The 17,148-nt window shown below is 41.8% G+C and overlaps 1 protein-coding gene across 2 annotated transcripts in view; it reads left to right on the forward strand.

Moving 5' to 3' along the window:
- Window positions 1-1,272: 1,272 nt before the first annotated feature.
- Window positions 1,273-17,148, forward strand: part of E23 (Early gene at 23) — a 133,474-nt gene continuing 117,598 nt past the window's right edge. Inside the window, exons 1-2 of one of the 2 annotated variants that reach the window (XM_071772257.1) lie at window positions 1,273-2,461; window positions 8,199-9,192. In XM_071772257.1, the coding sequence (XP_071628358.1) occupies window positions 9,080-9,192 (113 nt within the window). In that variant the 5' untranslated portion in view covers window positions 1,273-2,461; window positions 8,199-9,079. Of the gene's footprint in view, window positions 2,462-7,972; window positions 9,193-17,148 lie in introns of those variants that run through there. The other variant, XM_071772258.1, reaches the window with a different exon arrangement.

Genomic DNA, 17,148 nt, shown 5'->3' on the forward strand with positions numbered 1-17,148 from the left:
AATGCTACCTAGGACTGGTACATCCAGCTTCTCCCCGACTTTCCGCTTCGCGCCCCGGCTTTTGTCATTCATGAACGTAGAACGTACTGCCGTCCTCCCGGCGCTCGCGCCTCGCGTCTTTTACGAGAGGCAGAAACAATGCGAGAAGCGGGTGGCAGTTCCGATCGCGTACGGTTACCCTTTATCGCGCGATTAAAACGCACGATATAATTTATGAAGGCAATTAATATCTCAGATACGACGCGACGCGCGGCTCGATCGGACGCGTCGCCTCGCGTCTTGCCGGCGCTAAATATCATACCGCGCTTTTTGTACGCTGTGAATCGTTCGCGCGCCGCCTTCTTTATCTAATCCGCCGCCGCAATAATGCAGAATGACTTCGCAATCCCTGAATTATTATCTTTCTCTTTGAGGAAAACGGATTTTTGTTATTTACTTACAAACATGCGCGCGCGCGCGCACGCACACACACACACACACACACTCTCTCTCTCTCTCTCTCTCTCTCTTTCTCTACACCCACAATCTTGCGTAGTAGCATTCGCATTTATTTGTATACTCAGCATATATCTATTTTATTTTTTTTTTAATTTTTTCGTAATTTTTTTAAATAATTTTTTATTACTTTTATATTAACTGGGTTTCCAAATATAGCACACCACAACGTACTAAAAACAAAATATATGATGTTTTAGCACTCGAAGGCTATCTTAAAATACTTAATATTATAAATAAATAGCAATCTCTCTCTTTTTCTTATGATGTTTTATTAATATTAAAAAATAAATTAAAACGCCAAGTAGATAAGTAGATGCAGAGTCATCCATTTGCATTTTGAATTTTACTTCCGCGGAAAGCCGATTAAAGATCGCATCGGACATCTCGACTAAAACGTTAACGTAACTGCGCTCAAAGTCCGTATTTTGGGGTCATTTTTCCAACGCGAGAACGCGCGCTCTTTCCAATTTTCCCGTAGATGAGCGGCGCGATCGCGCGGCATGCAGTAAAAAAAAAAGAAAAAAAAACGAGCTCGAGGACTGTGGTCTGGCACGAGCTGATAGCCGCGACGCGAGAGTGGCAAAGAGGAGCGAGAGAAAAAGCGGTAGCTCGCCGAGGGGGTGGAGGGGAGCGTTGGGCCCCGGGGGAGGCAGGGTAGGCGGCGGCGCGGTGGCGCGGCGGCGCGGCGGTGGTCGCGGAGGGAGACCCGTGGATACGTTCAGGCCGATACATGGAGTACGGCGAACGGCGAGTAGCGTCTGATTCAGTCTACATTCGACCGTCGCGCGCGTCGTGCCGTGAACTCGTGTGATCGAGTCGAGCCGGGCCGGATTGAATTGAGTCGAGTGGTCGAGTCGAGTCACCCGACGTCGTCGAGACGAGAACGTGAGGGTGGTTGCGCGGGGAACGGTAGTGCACGCATAATAATAATACGAAACCGGCCAAGCGACGCGAGAATCGCGGTCTTATCGGGCTTGACGGGAGACGACAGAAGCGGGAGGATGTGAGAAGTTCGCCGCAGGATCGGAGGAACGAGAACCGGCGCATTTTTTCCCCCCGTTTCGAATCAGAGGTGTGTACGGGACGATTCGCCGACGAGCAGAGTGAAAAATCGTAACGCGGATCGGAGATAGGGATAAAAGACGTAGTCGGAGGATCGGATATATAATTTATATCGCGAGATACACAGAAAAGACAGAAAAAGAAGCGTGGCTCGCGTGCGCGCGCGCGCGCGCTCCGTATACAACGTGAAGTGAGAAGAGGGAAATCGAGCGATATATATCAAGTCGTCGCGCGTACGAAAGCCGAGAACGTAACAGGAATATCGGCGCGACGGGCGAAGGGGGTGACGAAACGGCGTAAATATACGCGAGTCGAATAGGATTCGTCATTCGGCGAGTAGTCGGGTTCCAGAGGTTCCAGCGCGCGCGCCGGTTCATCCGCGCGAGGGATGCGCGCGGAGGGATAGAACCGTCACTCTCTCTCTCTCTCTCTCTCTCGCGTCAGATCCGCGTGACGGCGGCGGCGGCCGCGCCGTGCGAGGAGTTCCTGTAATCTGTAATATGCCATTAACCGGCGCGCGGCGCCCGGTGATGTTTATGAGCGTGGTGCCCGAGGTGGTGGCGGTGCGCGGAGTGCAGGAAGCTGGTAGCGGACCGGACGCGGGCGGCAACTCGCGGCGGCAACTTCACGCTCTCGCGACAGGTGCGGGTTATTGCGGCGCCATCGGCACCTCCGCATCGCGCGGCGACAACAACGCGCGCGATTGTCACTGTCCCGACCATCGGGCGCGCGCCGTCCTCGCCCAGAAGCATCTCCCCCGTGTCGTCGCCGTCGTGGTCTAGAGGAACGACGTTTCGCAAGAGGTGCAGCACCGAAACCCGACCGTCCGCGAAAGGCACTCGCGAGCTCCGTGGACCGGAGGAGGACGAGGACAACGAGGTGGAGCAAACGGAGGAAGAACGTAAGAATTTTCTCTCTCTCTTTCTCTTTTTTTTTTCTTTAATCGACGGCAGGGCGCCGAGAAAGCGCCGGCTGTTTCGTTCGGTGCATTCGCTCGTCTCGTTCTCGTGCATTCGAGAACAAGAGGAAGACTCGCCGACTCGCGTAAGCGAAACGACCGGAGAGAGCGCGCGCGGTCTCGGGACGGCTACGACGGAACCAAGTGACGGACAGAAGCGAGCCTGAGCGAGCCTCCCGAGACGGGCCTGCTCTCGTTTCTCCCGACGGGAAAAATTGCATCGGAAAATCGAATCGGCACGCGGGCGCGCGTGTCTGTGTGCGTGTTCGCTGTGTGCGTGTGCGCGGGACGAGAGAGCTCGTGTCGGTGAGAGCGGGTCAGTGAACGATTGCGCGCCGCCGCCGTCGTTGCGAGAGCAACGAGGAGAGAGGGTCTCTCTCTCTTTCTCTTTCTGTCTTTCTCGCGCTCGTTCTCTCCCTCCCTCCCTCTCTCTCTCTCTCTCTCTCTCTCTCTCTCTCTCTTTCTCTTTCGTTTCGCTCCGACGTACGTATATGCACGTGCGAAAGCGAGGAGAAACGTGAAACGCGCGCGTGCGCCGGTCCGTGTGTGCTCGGCGCCCTAACACACGAACGCACACGCTCGCGGTACATACGTCGCGCGTATAGGTGCGTTCGCGCGCGCGCGTATAGAGCCCTGCAGGTGCGCGAGTATGCGCGGGCACACGCGCGCGCGATAGAGACGACAGCGCGCAGAGGAGCAGGAGGAGGAGGAGGTGGTGGTGGTGGAGAAGGAGGAGTTGAAGGAGGAAAAGGAGGAGTAGGGGGTGGAGGAAGAGGTGGAGGCAGAAGAAGAAGAAGAAGAAGAAGAAGCCAGTGACACCGGGAGGGTCGGTTGTTCCTGGTGTATAAAGCGGCCACCGGGATACACCTATATATAAGTGTGCGACGTGTGCGTACGTGTGCGTGCGCGAGAGGGACCGCCGCGTGTGTCGGGAGATCCGCGGATATAAGCGATACGGTGCGCGCGAGGTTCTCTCCCTTTCGTTCTCTTTCTTTCTCTCTCTTGCTCTTCGTCTCTCTCTTTTTCTCCCCGTCTCTCTTTTCTCTCCTTCTTTCTCTCTCTCTCTCTCTCTCTCTCACACACACTCGCGCCGAGCAGGAGAAAGAAAAAAGGGGAAAACAAAAGTTCGGGCGAAAAGAAATGCGGGTTCGTTGACTGCGCGCCGCCGCCGCCGCCGCCGCGCGATGGCCGCATGCTCGTGCCCGGTGCTGCTGGTGCATAGTGTGCGCGTGACAAGAGCGACGACGACGACGACGACGACGACGGCGACGGTGACGACGGCGACGACGGTCAAGACGTCACCGGCGGTGAACGTGACGGCGACGACAACGACGACGACGACAAGGACGACCTCGTCGACAGAGGTTGTGCCGGCTGCTGCGCACCGGCCGCTCGACGAGAAGCAGTGAGTCTACGCACGCTCCGCTCGAGATTCGACAGCCCGCATTCACCACCGGCATCGGCGGGCGGCGACTGCGGGGCCAACGGCCGCCGGTAAATCCGTCGACGAGGTTCACGAGGTACGTGTGCCGCGCCCGTGTGAATTTGGTAATTAGTCGCGCGACACCGGACGTCTCGCGTCGGGCCAGTGGAAAAAGCGGCGTCGTGGAAAGAGAGGAAAAAATAACCGGGTCAGTCGTCTTTTCCGCGTCGAACGAACGATCGAGCGATATCGGATTGACCGGAAGGTCGGTGAGCGGTCCGAGATGAGTGTAAAAATTCCGGAGTAAAAATAGTATGTAATATTTATTGTAAGAAATATAGATGGCAAAATTATAATTTATATATTTATTGTACATCTGCAGACGTAGACACATTTATTGTGCAAGAGTTTATTAAGAAAAATTACAAATAAATTGCCAAGTGCCCAAAACAGCGCCAGTCTATCTCTGCCTGTCAAAAGTCCGTGTGACACTACTTTACATATAAAATATCTTTTTATTTTATAAATGATTACTTTATAATTGAACACTGATGAATGAATATGAAGGGGATAATTTAACATTTATAACCAATCATCGATATAATCCTAATGAATTATTATTTCCTTTACACATCACGTTTCTGTGAAAATAAAACTATAATTTTTTATTAAAAAGGAAAGATAAAGAATTTTTTAATTGAAAAACAAAAATATATAAAAAAAATAAACAAAGTTACGCCAGAAACATGTGACATTTTAAAATAAAATAATTATACAGAACACGTAGTAGAATAGAGACAAACAAAATTTTTACTTTAACTCGTTATTGTAATAATATATTTACTACATACAAGCCAAAATATTTTTGTTCTTCAAAAAATAAAAATATTACGAAATTTCTTGTAATTATGATACATGTTATATTCACAAGTGTTATATTTTTTGTATAATTTTTGTTGCCAAGAGCTGCTCACTGTTTCAATTTATTAAAAAAGCATATTTTACTGACTGTTTTTTTCAAAGAAATATAAGAGTTTATTTATTAAAAAACACGCATATATTTATGTAGAAATGTATGTTATCCAGGTAAACTAAAAATAATATAAGTCGTACCTATGATAAATATTTAATATTTTATCTCAGAAATTCCACAAACTTTATATGATACTTTCATCATTCTGACTGCTCGAAAGAGCTTCTCTCTCTCTTTTGTAACGAGAATTTATTGTATATGCTTGACAGATACGTTGCAAGTCGGGGAAATAAATGTCCTCGTTGCCTGTGTCAAGCGAGTTAACTTACCAACGCTGCAACTTGCAACTCGTACCGTTAATACCCTTAGAATTATCATTTCCTCGCGGTGTAACGTAAAATTACACGACATTCAATGAGACGATCAAGGTTGCGCTCGATGTTCTCACGGTACGGCGCGACCTTCGTCATCGCGAAATTATCGGAATTAATTATCGTCGTGATAATAATCGCAAATCGATTAATGCAAGTCGCGCGCGTCTAGCACGCTAGCTTTTTGCGTCGAAGGGTAGCCTCTTGACTCGACGACTTCGAATTTGCATCGGTATTGCTCGATTACCTCGCGAATACCGCGTAGTGGAGTAACGTAACGTGGATCTCTTTTGTTATTCAGTTGTCGACCGTTGACTGGCACGTACAATTTCGTAATTTGTTTGTCCGCACGCGAACAACTACCCCAAACACGACCGAGGAGGCTCTCGCATAAATCATTGCGTCCGCGACGTAAATGTGACTTCGCGGAACAACCACGTGACAACCCCGAACCTTGATCTTATCATCGCGCGCGTCTCATCGCGTCCGTTAATGATCGTTGTCGGCATAAGTTTCAAGTTACGAGAGAACAATTAGACGCGCCGACTTTAGCGTCGAAAGGAACAAATTGACTTTGGAACGATTCCAATAGCGCGAGTCGTACATTCTAATTGGGCGATGGGACGGGTTTATACGCGATTTTTCTCACGTTCTCGCGCTCAAGTCCAAGGAAATTGTATAACAGCGTATAAAATTTATGATCTTGCCACGGCTTCTTAAATCCTTCCCGATGAAATATTACAGATATCGCTGAAATAAAGCACAGCTGATGCTCGCCAGAATCAAACGCGAATGATACGACCACACGATCGCATTATACTATTGTGAAAAAATTTTTAATTGGGTCAACAAACATCGAGAGGATCTTTATTTTACACAATTTATAAATATGGGTAACAATAATACCACAGTGATTAATGTTTACGTTAGAATTGCACAATTTTACTGATTACATTGCTGTCGTGCACGATGTAATCGCAATTGCACTGATAAAATATTTAGTCAAATGTTCAATAAAAGATATAACAGTCAACAACTTTGTATTTAACTTCATCGTGTTAAGTGCATATGTACAACGCTACAAGTTACATTAAATTTGACGAAAAGTTTAGAACTGTAAGATCTTTTGTTACGGACGTTATAATTTCATACTATAAGTATAGCAGAACATCATAAAAAATTGCTGTTGAAGTTAAAATTTCAATTCAACACAATTGTATCTTTTCTTTATTTTATTTGTGGAGAATATCACTATGTACCATCATGAATTAGAGAATTAGTATCACGATTGTATTATAGAGAAAAAAAATATTACGTTATTAATACACGTGATAATGGATTTTTTATGATGTTCTTTTTACAATTTTTTTCGTAAGCATATATCATTCTCTCTTTTATACATTTTAATATACATTAAAATAATCTTCTAATGTTATAAATTAATATTATAAGAGAAAATAATATTAAAACATTTTCCAAAGAAATTATGGTTTTATAATTATCTCGTAGAAGAATAATATAAAATCATCGAACTCGATAACCAATGCTACTGTTTATTAAATAGAAGTATTATATCTATCGACACTCGTACCTCGCAATCCAGATTTTAAATGTCCTGTGATTTACTGGCGCCTATGCTACGCTTGTAGTTTAATTAGATCGTATTCTGCGCAACATGTTGAAAAGTAATTAGGTCGCGTAGAAAAGATTGGCGAAACGAATGCGTCTCAACTGAATCACGGTTTTCAGTCCGGACGGTTTCTAATTGCTGAACAAGGAACTGGTAGATTAGAGGCACTTGTCAAAATCTTGGTTAAGATACGAGTTTGCGCGACTCGTTCACCCGTGACTAATACTTACCAATCGGCATACGAAAATTGATGCAAATATGTGCAAAATGAGTTCTCACAAGCGATACGTCGAGTGTAAAACGGCGTAGGTCGGTGACATCGTGTTCTATTTCTCAAATGATCTTTGGCTGGATTTAATTAATACGAGCGTCGTCACAAGCAGTAAATTGACCGAGGTATAGTATTCCGTCGTCCGTAGAGCTATAACTAGATTCGACACAATGCAATGCGATTTCTTTGTATTACCGTTTTCTTAACGCAAGATTTCCGATCCAAAATCCGCCAAATGCGTCTTATGTTAATAAATCGTGTAATGGAGATGCTGTTATTTCGGTTATTTCAGTGCTTTCAATTTTTCTGTGTGCGGTGAATGTAATTATAATCACGTTTTTATAGTTTTAGAGCAGATTTAAACAAACATAGAGATGTATATACGAATGTAAGCATTTAAAACATGAATTATTATTTTATATTTATTACTGTCCTGAGGAAAATGTTATACAAATATATAAATGGATCTTTAAAACGTAGATATCATATGGATTTTCATCCAATTTGTTTTATTTTTTTGTTTATAAATCCAAAACTCGATCCAAAATAACATTAAATTATTCATGAAATATAAATAATGAGATTTGCGATATAATTTTAGTACATATCTCTAAGTTTATATTGCTATTCGCAATAATATAATTAATAAGTAGTTTAATTAAATTGGTAACAAAAATTATGGTAAATATAAAATAAAATTAAATAGATCTATAAAGAATAAATCCATTTCTAACTTATGATTTGTTTAAACCTGATATTTGCAAGAGAAAATAACATTAAAACAATAAACAACAACATTAAAATAATAAATGCTTTTGGTATTTTAACGTTAAGTTGAATAATTCACACGCAAATTAGTTTTTCAGCAATAAACGTGCGCTTATATACAGCGAGTCCCGAACTAAAAGAATTTAATAAAAGCGACAGATTAATTGTAACAATTGTACAAATATGTAATATTGTATTTTTTACAAACAAAATCTAATATATCTGTTTTTATTTTATGTTCTAGAAGAAAACGGTGTCCTCATTTATGATCGCATCAAACGAAGAAAGATAACGAAACGAGAAAAATATTTCTCGATCTGTGCACGAAACTTTGCGACCCATATGCGCTCGAACATTCGTTCCTTCAAGAAGCTCGACATCGAAAAACCGTCGCACCGATCCTTTAATATATATCCACGGAATCCAGCGCGCGATGTAACACATTGTACGACGAAGAGGAGTTTGGGCTTAAAGTTCTGATCTCCGAAGACCGATCGGCTCTGTCAGAGCCGACTCAAGAGCTTTCTCGAACCGGCCGGGAAAAGACCCCTTCTCGAGGAGACTATCGCGATCCAACGAAACGATCGCGCGGACGTTCTCAGTGCCCAGAATCCCGTGATCCGCGCTCTTCGATCGAACTCGATCGTCGTACCTCAGACCGATCGGCTTCGCACACTTTATAAGGAATCGCATCAGACTTAGACCAGCGATGACACCGCAATCAGGATCCAATCGCAGCCACTGGATCATCCACCTTCGCCGTTTGGATTCCGTTCATCCGTCTCTGTGTTCTCTCCCGACAGAGAAGACCTCGCGCGGCCGATCGTGTAACGTGTGAGATTTTATCGTCGCGACGGTTTCCGCAAATCGCTCTATTACCCGCGAACCGTGAAGTACGCGAGGATGCTAACGTTGGCGTCGAGTGCGCGTCCGTGCCGAGTAACGAGCCCGTTCTGATCGTCGTCGATGAACGTGACTCGCGGTGCCGGGAAAGTGAGGCCCTAATTAACTCGTGTGTGACGGCCACAACGTCTACGTGCCACGTTGCCTAGGCAGCGGATCGCCGATTTAGGAGACCGAACTGGAGAGGCGGCCAGCTGTTAATCAGCAGCCACCGCGGTGGACATGATTATTTCAAAGGATCTGTTCCTCCTTGGCGACCAGGATTATCTGCGCCTTCCCGTCAACGAGAAGCGCCAGCAACGGGCAATGGGCCGGCCGATCATCAATGCTCCCAGGTAAGGAGAGCCAGCTGATTCACACTTCTTCTCCTTATTTTCACTTTCATTTCCACTTTAAACATCTGAAAGGATAAAAATAAGATTAGATTTCTGGCAATTTTTCTTCAATTTTCAAATAGAAACTTTCTATATTATCACGAGTTAAATTCTTTTTTCGAATTTTTCTTGAATTGTTTCAATTTTGAATAGAGTATCAAAAGTTTTATCGAAAAGTATTACTTTATTCAAACCGATTCTAATCGAAATAAAAAAATTATTGTTTTTGTACATTTTGTATAAAAACATGAGCTTGACATAACATATTCTCTCTTTTAATTTCATATTTAATTACCAGAATTCTTTTTTTAAATGTATCAAAACTCTTTAAACTCTTAAAGCTTATTAGTTATACCGAAATTTAAAAAATGGGATGCTAATTTTATAAATGTTTTTATACAAAGTATTCTGTTTACGCAAACTTTCGGGATATTTTGATCACAAGAAATGATTTAAAAATTTAAAAATCGATAGTTTTAGAGTCTAAAATTAGGTATTCATAAACTAATAAAATATGAAATCAAATGGCATAGGCTCCAACTAATTAATTTTTCAATCTCGAATTTATTAAATAATCTCACGGAATAAATATACAGTAGATCTGGGACGCTTGTGTGGTATTGCGCGTAAGAAAGATACGGTAAGCTCCGAATTTACGTGACATAGTTTTACGCGAATTTAAATATAGGCGAGCGATAGATATTGTCTCTGGGCGACGATTCCGGTTTTAAAGTGATAATAACTTTAGCTGAACGTAACTGCGAACGCACTTTGTTCTCTCTTGCATATTTTTACATTTTATATTGTTTTAAAACAAATGGAAAACGTACGTTCTGCGAAATATTCTGCTCCATTTGTTTATTAATTATATAAAATTTTATTAATTATCTAATAATTCTTTTATACAAATGTATTATATAGTCACATGTATTATTATAATCATATGTATATTATATAATTGATTCGTAGAGCACAAAATCGTAGCATATGCATTTTCAAGTAAGATCAAAAGGAATAATTCATTTGCTTGAAAATTCATGTTGCTGAAGCATGAATTACGGTTCGATATTAACTAATCTAAAACCTAAGCAAAAGGCACATTTGAATTTGAAAACTAAACAGCTAGTTTTTTCAGTAAAGATTTTGATTAAGCTTTTGAAGAGATAGGCAAGTAAATTGTTTAAAGAATAAAGGAGACCTCGCCACTGATGTACGCCGCGAGTACGTGAAATAACGTTTTTTTTTCCTATAATTAAAAGTCTTCATGCATTGGAAAAGCAGGTTTATCGCTCAGTATACAGGATAACCCGTGCACTTTGAGCGTACAGTTATCGGTTCGCGGAATGACCATCGGTTCGGTTTTCTATTAAGCGGTTTCTTTTTCGCCGCGCGAGTGCCACTCGTGTAGAGGAGTATCGCGCAGGTAGAGGCGTTTCGATCGCGCGCGCGCGCGCGCAACGCGTTAAAAGCGGCGTGCTTGCGCGGTGTGTGTCGAGATCGAGAGATTTATGCCGGAACTAATCGATTCGCCGCGCTATTATGAGCTTTACGATTTTTACGAGAAAAGTGTGCTGACCGCGCGCGCTGCACGTCGTATATAGGTTCGTCTTTCCCTCTCCTTTTCTCTCACTCCGCTTCCCGCTTCCTCCTTCCCGCTTCCATTGATACGATTTCGTTGTTGTTACCCGCGTATTAACTGATAACAGTAACCGGCGAGACTTATCGCTGCTACGCTCCTTCGGGGATCAATGACATGCCCGTGTATAAATAATACGTCGTACGGTTCCGTATATCATCGATCAGTGAAACCCCACAAAGCTCCCGCGAGATAATACGTACGTTATCTGGGGAAAAAAAAAATACTTTGGCCTATGCTATTCAGTGATATTTTTATATCGACGTAAAACACGTGCGATTGTCGCCGCGAGCGCGTTATATCCGCATTTCGGTTACGCCCGCGGACAAGCGAGCGCGACAATAAAACGCTTATATTCCTTATTTCTAGCGTTGAACTTTCGCGTTTGCGAATTATTCGTAAACATAAGATAAAATATATGAAAGCTACGAATTTGTCATAATGGATACTCAATTATTTACCTGTATATTTGAATGTTTATTATAATTGTAATTTATTATTCGTGGTGTGCATTCACGTGTCTGTACTAAAGAAGAATATTGATTGAATCGAAAAAGCAGATTTCGGGACACGCGCTTTCCCCTTTTACTTCTTACATTCGTTTTTTTTTTCTTTTACACGCAGAGACCGAGAAAAGCGCGCACGAGGATTCACGGCGCTGCTCGCCTCGTCGTCGGCGAAAATTATGTCGCGGAGCGAAAATAGGGAGACCGTTCCTTTGCGCGACGCACGCGAGCGGTGCGCGCCGCGCTCTTATTTACTTGTAACCTAGAAACGCTCGATCGAAAGAAAAATCGGTAGTTTCTCCCGCGGAGAAAAATCGAGTCTTCCGCCTGGAGATGAAACCGTTCCAGTTTCCCATGCGTGACCCACTGGCTAGGGTGCACTCTCGTGCGCCTCTCTCGCGATATACCGCTCTCTATGCAATCGCAATCGCATTCGCCGCCTCTCGAATCGACAGAGATCCCTTCCTCCCTCTCGCTCCCTCTCGCTCGAGAGACGGGCGTTTTCTTATTCCTCTCGTGCCGATTTTCTAATCTCGGCCTATTAGCGACGTACTCTCGAGTGTTTCTTATATGGCGGCGTGATTCCTTCTGGGTCGAGACGCTTTGTATCAAAAAGGATCGGCACTCTGGAACCCCCCACTCGCGATATGAATCACACGTATCCTTATCGTAAACCGCGTACGACTGCCGTATACGTAAATGAAAATGTTCGATACTGTTTAATACGTGCTGGCTACTGAGCACTTGACTTTTTTGTTTATCGATTTTTTCCCCGTAAATATAAAACAAATCTGTTGACTTGGAAAAGTCAAAGATACGATATCGAAATGTCCAGATATAGATATGTACACTTGCGACATGGACCACGTATAGTAAACACCGCAAGGGCAAAATAGAAAACGTTGAAAAAAAAATGAGGACGAAGGATACGCAACGATTTAAGAATGAAATAATAGCCGGTATTTCAAGTATTACGTTTATGTGGAATAGACTCAAGTAAAAGACCGTACGAAAGACTTTTAGGTGGCTGGGTAAAAGAGTTGTCTTTTTTTATATATGTTTACAGCAGGCACTTATTTCTCTCTGTGAAGTAATCGAGCTCTCATGTTGCGGTTTGCGCGAGAGCGAGAAATTCGCATAGCTACTTCGAAATCTACGGCGTTTCGCCGCAGCAGACGTAGCACCGCCATAAAAGTCTCCCGATAAGTGGATTTCTCCCGATGTTGTTTTTACAATGTTGCATTCAAAACACGATCTCCCTTCTTTCTATTCATGGAGACGATCGTTAATCTGCTCCGTTCGAAAGGAGGAAAGACTTTTCCGTGTTGATGCCTTTTACTCCTATCACCTGACATCTCGTTAATCGTTCAGGTGACCAATAATTTGATCAGTAATTTGATTGATTTAATAAATAATTTATACATAAATATTCCATGTGTATTCGAGACAATTTGATGCAAGGATAATTGAATGCGAACTTCGAAAGTAAAAATACTTATGAGGGGAGATTTCCAAGTGTACCTAAATCGGAAAATAATGCCAAACCTACACAGATTATTTTTTTCGGTAATCAAAAAGAAAAATTCACCATTTATAAATCCAATTTTTGCAATATAAACGTAAACAAATATCAGATATACACGAATTTTAACGGATTAATAATGAAAACTGAAAAATTAGATAAACTAAATTAGATTTTGCTAAGAAAGCTAGAACTGACAAATTGATGCAAATAACACGTTAATAATCCGTTAAAATTCATATATATTTTTTATATGTATTTTTGTTTGTGCTTATATCGCAAAGATTGGGTTAGAGAGAGTTAATTTGTAAATAGCGAATTTCTCTTTTTAGTTACCAAAACAAGTAATCTGTGTAAGCGTGTAAATATAATTGCGTTTAGTATAATTTTGCGATTTACATTTCACACACAAAACCTCTTATTAATATAAACATTATATTTATGTGCATCTCTCGTATACACGTTCAATAAGCGAGATAAAAATATAATATTATACTATAAAGATCGCTAAAATTTTAGAACGATGACACTCACCGATAAAAATGCAAAGAAAAAAAATGTGTGACACATGAAATAAATCTTGCTGTATGTCGCTAACATATGTGTCATGTGTTTGATAATACCAACTTATGTCTATCCCATAAATGATGCGGCATTCTCGACTTGCAACGTGTGAATATCGATTTCCGCGACCTCGATCAATGAATCGTACTGAGAAGAAAAAAAGCTAAATATAAATATTCTTTATATACCGTGCACGTGGGCTTTTTTACGATGTTATGCTATTCGAGTTCTTTCAGAGTTTATTTCTATTTAATGCTGAATTTAAGTTAATATGAAAATAAGTACAAGTGTTAATTTTTTTCATTGTATTAAAAAATATATTGTTATATTTATTTCTTTTTATTTATTTTTTTGTTAATTTTAAATTGTACGACTTGCGGCTATCATTAATAATTCGATAGTTCTTCTCAGCATCTATAAAAATACATAATTATTATTGGTTTTAGCACGAAAGTTTTTTTTATAAATAAATAAACATTTTGCTCTTTATTTTAGACCAATTTTGATTAAAGTTTTCGTTTTCTTGGAGTAAGATGGTCGTAAATGCGCAAGTAACGTCGGCGTAAGCCGGTTATCGGGAAACGTATAGTTTCTTGGCGCGCTGAGGAGACGGGTTCACTCCTGCGTAAAGAACAATGAGAGTATTTTGCTTAAGTGCAGAAGTGGAACGAAAAAAAAGAGGGACGGAGGAAAAAAGGGAAACGGCCTACGGTATATCTCATCGCCATCGCGCGCGGACGGTAAGATGAAATCGAGGACGGTGCAGGCCGCGCCATTAAGCAGATTGAATATTACCCTATATTCGGTAGATGCAACCAATAGCCTAGAAAAATGCGCTATTCGCCTTCGCAGCTACGTGTGTCCTTGAATGACACACTATCAGCTTCGCGCGCAATTTGCCGTGGAATGACGACACGTGTACGTGCTCCACCGTGTCGCGTTGTCAAGGAGCTCGTGACCGTTGCTCTCTTGTAATAATCACATTAAAAACGCATCGCAGATTTCGTCGATTGAAAAGTAATCTGAGAAAATAAGCGTTTATAACATCTTTTTATTTGCAACGCTTGCGTTTTATCGTAAATTATTTTTTATAGACAATTCTTTTTTTTACTTTCTCCTCTGTTATTTTTTTTTTACTTTTTTTACTTGATATTTTCGTTAAAGAAAAATCGTTTTTATGTCAGAATTTTTAAACGTTATAAATTAAATTTGCAATGTCGGTCTTATCACTAGTCAATGATTGACGTAATTCATATTCAGCATAATCCAATTGTCATTCGTAAAAGATTTCGCGTGTTTTTAGTTACCATCTTGAGCGGAGAGCGCTACACTCATGATTTTTTTACATCTATTTTTTTTTAAGATTGATTTTCAGACATTGGTATTGTCACCGAGAAAAATTAAGTATCAGTCGAGGTATCAGTATATATAAACGAAAATTTCCAGTTTCGAGAAATCTGGATACTATAATTGACACATGTAAATGAGTGATATAAAAAGAAGCAATATGCATTTTTATCATCAAATGAATGTTTTATGACATGAATTTATGACGTTCTATTTAACTTTTAGATACTGATACCACATATTGTCATTGAGATTGAAGTATCGATAGCAAAAATACTCGTACGCACCGGTATATCGGGATTGACATATTACGGCTCATATGCACAATGAGAGGGATAAGGAACAAGGAATTAAACATAGAGAGAATTCATAGTCGCATCTTTTTTCAAGACACGGTCTTCTTTTTTTTTAAGACACGGAATTCTCTCTATGTTTAATTCCTTGTTCCTTGTTCTTCTCATTGTGCATGAGCCCTTAGAAGCGTATTATTTCATATCGGGAACAAAGTGTCTCGATAATATGAAATCACAGTGTCGCGTGAGCATCCCTATCCCTATTTCACCGCCCACACGTACGTATCATACGTATGAAACTTTTGGAGTGCGTATCAAACCCAACCCCCTTGCGCGCGAATATCAGGCTCGTTCAGCACGAGGTGTATCGTGTACCGCGTTGCGTTGCGTTGCGTCGCGTCGCATCGCACGGACACGAAGGACGAATCTGCGAGGCAGGCGGCGGGCGAAGCGAACGCATGAACTACAGGAATGCGAATGGCTTGATCAAGCCCGTTTAAAACGAAGCGCTCCCCTCGTCGCGAGCCGACGTCGCTGACCTGCCTCACGCGACTCGCTCTACTGTATGTCTCGTTCTAGGTATACTCGTTCTTCCGTAGAAAGGCAGCGGGCAAGTGTGAGGCGTTCCCTTCCTAAATCGGCCGCTCTTAGAGGGAGGCAGAGAAAGAGAGAGATAGAGTGAAAGAAAGAGAGGGAGAGAGAGAGAGGGGGGGGGGTGATAGTATCAAAGTCGATTTTTCGACGAATAAGGCGGCGATTTTAGTGCATTAGACGATTAACGAATGCGACAAATTGCAATCGCGTTACATTTAATCTCTTCTAAATAAATGATTTCAATTGAAGGCTTCGATGGAATAAACAGTTTCAAGCAATTTTTTAAGAATTTGATTATCTCACTCGAACAAGATTACATTTTTAGAAAGATTAATAGCGAAACCATTATTGCACACGTGTTTACAACTCTGAAGAGTTGTGTGCATTATGTATGTATTTTACAAACGTATAAATCGAAAACAGTTAAAGAACGCGATTTAACTTTTATTTTTTTCTGACTATTATTTATTGTTAATTTTAGAAAATTTGTATTGAATTGTCTCATTAATTCCATTTATTTTAATACTTCTTCACTATTACATTAGTAGTCGAAGGATTTATTCAAGAAATACGTGCAATATTTCTAATACATAAAAATATTATTTCTTCTTATAATAATTATATGACTCGATAATATTAACCGGCGCGATAAAATTTAAATATGTAAAATAAATTCTAGTGGCACATGATATTCCATGTTTATCATAGCGACTGTGAGCGCTCTCCTGCTCCAACTTTATCATTTTCACAAAAATTATGGAACGTACAAAATGTACAAAAATTAAAAAAAAGCACATGTAAAAAAAACAAACGCAATTTCTGTACGGCGTGTATCCTTGACATATCCATATATCTCTCGACAATGTATATAAGAATGAATACAGACCGTACAGACTGTGCCCGTTATCGAGAGCTATCTGCGATGAGCGCGATAGGGAGAATAGCCGTTTTGACCTTGCCTGCGGAGCACACGAATGTCTGAGGTCGACTCCGAGAGGAATGCAAATGTGCCACGGTTTAAGACAAGCCACATGACCCCACGCTGTACGAAGCGGAGCGGGGCGAGCCGGAGGTTGTGCCTCCTGCCTGCTCTTGCCCGACGTGCTTCTTATTCGGCGGGACACCCAAGTGCGGTCGTGGCACGAATTTATGGTTAATAACTCGTCCTCGGTGAGGTCACGCGGGTGGTAAGGTGTAACCTATAGGTAAAGTATATTCACGGTATCGCGAATTCGCATCGCTTGCAGGGTTGTAATATGAGAAATTCCGACGAAACTCATCGTGCCGCCGCGCCATCCGCTATTTGGACGCGATACGTCACTTTGATAGCGAGTGGCGCGTAGTGAGAAGCGATAGATGGTGAAACACTTCTCTTCTTTTTGTTCTTTAGAAATAGCAAAATCAACATCATGCTTCAACGACAAACTACGCATTTCCCAATAACTTATCTCTTTT

This window comes from Temnothorax longispinosus, chromosome 3 (genome assembly GCF_030848805.1).
Source record: "Temnothorax longispinosus isolate EJ_2023e chromosome 3, Tlon_JGU_v1, whole genome shotgun sequence".
NCBI classification, from domain to species: domain Eukaryota; kingdom Metazoa; phylum Arthropoda; class Insecta; order Hymenoptera; family Formicidae; genus Temnothorax; species Temnothorax longispinosus.